The 6,521-nt window shown below is 37.8% G+C and overlaps 1 protein-coding gene across 1 annotated transcript; it reads left to right on the top strand.

Moving 5' to 3' along the window:
- The first annotated feature begins 1,635 nt into the window (after positions 1-1,635).
- On the top strand, positions 1,636-5,706 carry LOC113344099 (ABC transporter E family member 2). The gene is made up of 12 exons (XM_026588138.1): positions 1,636-1,921; positions 2,094-2,179; positions 2,270-2,367; positions 2,460-2,577; positions 2,688-2,777; positions 2,893-3,197; positions 3,290-3,485; positions 3,569-3,754; positions 3,872-4,141; positions 4,308-4,553; positions 4,995-5,135; positions 5,227-5,706. The coding sequence occupies exons 1-11, from the start codon at positions 1,819-1,821 to the stop codon at positions 5,112-5,114; spliced, it is 1,818 nt and encodes a 605-aa protein (XP_026443923.1). The 5' UTR covers positions 1,636-1,818; the 3' UTR covers positions 5,115-5,135; positions 5,227-5,706.
- Positions 5,707-6,521: the final 815 nt, after the last annotated feature.

Raw genomic sequence — 6,521 nt, forward strand, 5'->3', positions numbered from 1 at the left:
TTTTTTTTTTTTTTGCTTGTTACAGGTATATCTTGTTCTAGGTTTTTGCCATATTTCTCAATGAGTGTCAGGTTAGTACATTTTGCCTTTACAAGACATTTAGTAGTTTTTATCTCATGGATACAATTGCAGGAATGACAACGGGAGGTATAAGCATTCTAATCTTACATCAATATGTATTGAGGCAGTGATGATAAACTGAGTTTAGAGTCATGATCTAAAATTGTTACTAACTTGGGCGTTGGAGTATCTTTTTTGTTTTTTGCAGGTCTTGCCTTTGTATCCCTATGACCAATTTAATTAGCGGAGTTGTTGAAATGGAATGCCGGTGCCTCGTGGGAAATGTTATCTGTTTTTCTTTTGCTGTGTTACAACGATACGCCTAAATTTTTTTTTCCAGCCGTATCGATACGATATGCGTACTAATACTCCCAATGCTTCAAGATACAACTCAGTTAGAAAACTTTGACTAAATATTAGAAAATTTAGATATTTTACTAAATTCTATGAGAAGTCAAAATATTAGTTCCAAACCTATCCACTGTTCTTGCTCCAGACTTTCTTCCTTCTTATCCAGACTTTTTCTCTCTTATGTATTCTGTTAAGTTTCTATCTTATATATAATATATTTATATTAAACTACCGACCAATATTGAGTATGCCGTATCGCCGTATTTTAGTTTTTCAAGTTGGTGTATCATAGTAGCGTATTGGTATCTTGTATCCGTATCGTTGCAACACAGCTAAATTGAGTGTTGGAGTATCCTTTTTGTTTGTTGCAGGTCTTGCCTTTATATCCCTATGATAAATTCAATTAGCAGAGTTTTTGAAACGGAATGCTGATGCCTCCTGGGAATTGTTATCATTTTGGTTATTATGTTTTGCATAAAATTGTTTCCAACTTGAGCCTCATATCTTTTTTGTGTTTTGCAGGTCCTGCCTTCGTATTACTACAACCAATTCAGTTAGCAGAACTGTTGAAATGGAATGCTGATGCCTTGTCGCGAAAATCTGGGGAGAAGTTTGCCCTTTCTAGATGCATTTCCTATTTATGTGATTACATTGTTTATCTTTTAGCCCTTTTATGCATGTCATTGGCTCATGAAACTATGTTATGATTTGTGTTGCAGATATACAGGGGCATCATTGTTGGTTGGATAATCAAGAGAATGTTATCTGTTTGGGTCTGGTCAGTTTGCCCCTAGGGTGGTCTGTCTGGATTGAAAAGGAGGCAAATGCAGTCCTGTCTATGGTATACCGGAAGCACAGTGGATTTAAGCCTTATATGTTGTTTCTTAATGTTACCTTGCTGTATTTTGAAATGAAAAGGCCTGTTGGTGAGTGTGGTTGGTGTGAAAAGGAAGGTAGTGTGATGATTATCCGTCACAAGATGTAGAGTTGTTTATTTTAGGAATGAACTTGTTGGCCAAAATGTATGGAGATGCATTTCCTGTTTATATTTTATGCATGTTACATAAAACGTACGATTGTATTTGTAAAAAAAGAAGAAAAAACAAATTTGTGCATGCACAAACATGTTGTGAGAGCATGTTTCAGTAGGGATACCCCATATAAAGTCCCCCGGCCTATAAATAGCACCCTTTCAAGCGAGCGACAAAAGGGAGTGAGGCTACCACACTTTGTGTTTCTAAAAAAAAATAAAAACAAAAATCGGAAACCCTTATTCCTCTTTCACTCTCTCCATCCAACAGATATAAGAAGAAGATTCCCTTCCTTCCTTCTCTTTGGAGAGACTAGAGAGCAGCTGCTGTGTGAATCTTCTTCTTCTTCTTAGAAATCCATCCATCATAAATCACCATGTCTGACCGATTGACTCGTATCGCCATCGTCAGCGGCGACCGCTGCAAACCTAAAAAGTGCCGTCAGGAATGCAAAAAGAGTTGCCCCGTCGTCAAAACTGGTTAGTAATTTTTACAGATCCACCGATTACTTGTTGGTTCGATTCAGCAGTTATTGAATTTCATGTCTTTGTTTTGAACCAGATTTAGGGCTTATTCTGAATTATTGAATCTTAGTAATATTAGGGTTTTGTTTTTCAATTTCCTAATTTGGGTTTTATGGGTCTTCAACAGGGAAACTGTGTATTGAGGTAACCGTAGCTGCAAAGATTGCTTACATCTCTGAGGAGTTGTGTATTGGATGTGGTATCTGTGTCAAGGTACCACCTTTTTTCTTTTTTCTTCTTTTTCTATTTTGTTCTGTGGGTATTCAGTTTGACTAATTGTCCTGTGTTTTGATGTTGGAATAGAAATGCCCATTCGAAGCCATTCAGATTATCAACTTGCCTAAAGATTTGGATAAGGATACAACTCATCGTTACGGTCCCAACACTTTCAAGCTGCACAGGTATACATCTCTCTCTCTCTATCTGTAATTACTACCTCTGCCCTGTTAATTACTAGTGTATTTGTAAGATGGCTGAATAAATTGAATTGCAGGTTGCCAGTGCCAAGACCAGGACAAGTTCTTGGTTTAGTCGGGACTAATGGAATTGGGAAGTCTACCGCCCTCAAAGTCTTGGCTGGGAAGCTGAAGCCTAATCTGGGTCGATTCAATGTAAGTTCATTGTCTGTTTTTTTTTCCTACTGGAAGTAATGTGTTCGCTTGTGGTTCATGTTTACATTGACACAGAACTAATGGATATCACGTATGATGTTTCTTTTTAGAACCCACCTGATTGGCAAGAAATATTGACATACTTCAGAGGGTCTGAGCTTCAGAACTACTTCACCCGTATCTTGGAAGATAACTTGAAGGTAATTTACTACTATGGACAAAGCAAAGTTCAGAACTTGCAATTTTACAAACTTCAATATGTCCTTCTCTAGGACACGGTTGTTTAACATGAAGTTATCTTCTTTCCCGCAATAGGCGATCATCAAGCCTCAATATGTGGATCACATCCCAAAAGCAGTGCAAGGGAATGTTGGGCAAGTTCTGGAACAGAAAGATGAGAGAGGTGTGAAAGAGGAACTCTGTCGTGATCTTGAGCTCAATCAGGTTATAGAGCGAAACGTGGGTGATCTGTCGGGTGGAGAGCTGCAAAGATTTGCTATTGCCGTGGTTGCCATACAGAATGCAGAGATTTATATGTTTGATGAGCCTTCCAGTTATCTTGATGTGAGACAGAGGCTTAAAGCTGCCCAAGTTATCCGATCATTGCTCAGGCCAAACAGGTATCGTCTGTTTCAAGTCTCTTATGCTACTAAATTCATTCATGGTGTGAAGCAGGGCTCTAACTATGTTTTTACGTTTCCATCATCTTCAGCTATGTGATTGTCGTGGAGCACGATCTTAGTGTCTTAGATTACCTGTCTGACTTCATTTGCTGCCTATATGGGAAACCTGGAGCTTATGGAGTTGTAACCCTTCCCTTTTCTGTTAGAGAAGGAATTAATATTTTCTTGGCTGGATTTGTCCCAACTGAGAATCTAAGATTCCGTGACGAATCACTTACTTTCAAGGTAACAATTGTTTCCCGTTGTACAGGTCGTATGCTTTCATTTCTCTTGTTGCCGTTGCTTACTTGTTAGTTTTTTTCTTTCAGGTTGCTGAGACACCACAGGAAAGTGCAGAGGAAATTCAGTCATACGCACGATACAAGTACCCAACTATGAGTAAAACTCAAGGAAATTTCAAGCTTCGTGTTCTGGAGGGAGAATTCACCGATTCCCAAATTATTGTCATGCTTGGTGAGAACGGGACAGGGAAGACAACATTTATTCGCATGCTGGTACGTTTCTCTACATTCATGTAGTTTTGTATGTGCTTTTTATCGTTGATTGTTTGAAGACATGTGCGTTGCATGAACTCGAAATGAGCGGAGTTCTTGTTTATGTTGCATCTACAGGCTGGTCTCTTGAAGCCAGATGAGGTGGAGAGTTCAGATGCAGAAATACCTGAATTCAATGTTTCTTACAAGCCCCAGAAGATCAGTCCAAAGTTTCAAGCTTCTGTCAGGGCCTTGCTGCATCAAAAGATCCGTGATTCATACATGCACCCTCAGTTTGTGTCAGATGTCATGAAACCACTCCAAATTGAACAACTAATGGATCAAGAAGTTGTGAATCTCTCAGGTGGAGAGCTGCAAAGGGTTGCATTATGTCTTTGCCTTGGCAAGGTTTGCATTTTTGTTTGCTTTGATCTTCAGTCACCTTTCATTATACTATTATAGTATCAATTTCGTATATTACCCCGGTAATGATACTATAACCAAAAATTGATTTGATTGTAATTTGAGCGAGGCAATTCATTATCCTTTTTTTTTTTTTTAATGTTTTATGCAGCCTGCGGATATATATCTGATAGATGAGCCAAGTGCTTATCTTGATTCAGAGCAGCGTATTGTTGCCTCAAAAGTTATTAAGAGGTTTATCCTCCATGCGAAGAAGACTGCTTTCGTCGTTGAGCATGATTTTATAATGGCAACTTATCTTGCTGACAGAGTGATTGTGTACGAGGGGCAACCATCTATCGACTGTACTGCCAATGCTCCCCAGTCTTTGTTGACAGGGATGAACCTTTTCCTATCTGTAAGTTGCAGCTTTAGCTCAGATGTTTTTCCTACCTTCATATTTCTAGTTTATGTGCTGTAAAATGTTTCTCATTATCTTAAACCTAAAATAAGGTGACCACCAGAGTAAGACAATTTGACATGTTGAAAATAGTGTTAAACCAACCATTTTAGTCCATTGTTTGCACAACAATCCCATGGAAAGTTTTCAGTAGCAATGGACTGTTCTTCCTAATATTGCCGGCCTTTAGTTTGAGATTTTACTAATGACTAAATTTGGATATAACATTCCTGGATGGCTTGTCAACTTTGAACAAGATTTCTGAAGTTACATATTCTCTTTTTTTTTTTTTTTGTTGTGAAGCTCTATCTCTATCTAAGTACAATCTGTCTGTAACAGAATCACAGTTCACTTTAGCCTCTTTTTTTACTCATCTTTATGTGTTGTTACTTTGTGCAGCAATTGGACATTACATTCAGACGGGACCCAACCAATTTTAGGCCGCGTATCAACAAGATGAATTCCACGAAAGACAGGGAACAGAAAAATGCTGGGTCTTACTATTACCTCGATGACTAAAACACCATATATACTACAGAGGTTAAAAGCTCTTTTCACCCCTTACCTCATTATTTCATTTTTGCATTTTGCCTTTTCCAATTGATATTGAATTAGTGTTGACTCTCGTTAGGTGTTTCTTCGGTGGTGTAAGATTAAAAGAGCACCACTCTGTTACAATTGGGAAGGACCGCTAACTGGATGTGCATCTGTTTGAGGATGAGGTTTCTGGCTTAGGTAGGGTGACCAGTTATTGGAGAGGTCATGTATGTTGGAAGGACAAAGTAAAGTAGTGTCGCGTTACCCTAATTTAAGTTGTGCACCCCCTGAATCTGCTTCCTGGTTCATTTTTCTTGTTGCTTCCTTGGGGTGTATGAGCGAGTAAAGCAGATTTTATTTGTACTACTACTACTACATATTTGATGTTTTCTGAGAATGAGCTTTTTAAGAGCAACGAGGGCGTGAGGACAGAGCAGTTTAAGCAACTCTTCTTAAAGGCCTAGCCCAAATTTATATTTTTGCTTCTGTGATGATGATATTTGACAAGAATTTTGGTTGAGGATATTAGATCTCTATGTTTTATTGACCTAGCTTTCTAAAGTCTTTTAGGTAGTTGGTCTCTTTCTCTTTAATCATATTTTTCTGAGATGTTTTTTTTTTGTTCTTCAGCATTTGTGGGTTTTGTTAAGAAGAGGGTTCTTTTGTCTGTCTGTTTCTTATGAAAATATATAAGAGAAGTTCCCCTCAGAGTATTACTTAAAGATGTTTTTCTGTCTATCACCGACATCTTATTGAGTTTCTAGGTACTTACCTCGAAAATAACTAGGTTGTTTATGGTCGGTTTCGGCTCGGTTTCCAGCCAAACCAATACCATTACTATCGGTTTCTAAAAAATATTACCATCACCAAACCATTAACCATTGGTTCGGTTTCTTAATGGTTTTAGCCTGTTTCGGTTTACTCCATTGGGTTAATGGAAAACCGACTGTATGTCAGTTTTCTGAAACTGACAATTCAATTCTTGAAAAAAATATAATCACAGTAGAATTTTAACATACCTACATAATGTAATTAACACAAGAATAGTTCATATTTCAAGTGTAGAAGCACAACATTACAAATCTTGACTTCATTAGGAAGAAGATAGTTCTCTTCTGTGAACTGAAGGAGGCGAAGAAAAAAAAAATAGAGAACTGAAGTGAGGGTAAGAAATTGGTCGATGATATCTAGTACTAGAGTTAATAAAATGAAGGGTGTAGATTAAATCTTAGGTTTTAATCTAACGGTTGAACATAACCGGGTTTCCATTGGTTTTTGGTTCGGTTTTGGGGTCAAACCAAAACCGAACCAGTATGTCGGTTTTCAATTTTTTTTACTATAACCAATCCATTAGTAAATGGTTTGGTTCGGTTTCTTCCTAATCGGTCT

This window comes from Papaver somniferum, unplaced genomic scaffold, assembly GCF_003573695.1.
Source record: "Papaver somniferum cultivar HN1 unplaced genomic scaffold, ASM357369v1 unplaced-scaffold_73, whole genome shotgun sequence".
NCBI classification, from domain to species: domain Eukaryota; kingdom Viridiplantae; phylum Streptophyta; class Magnoliopsida; order Ranunculales; family Papaveraceae; genus Papaver; species Papaver somniferum.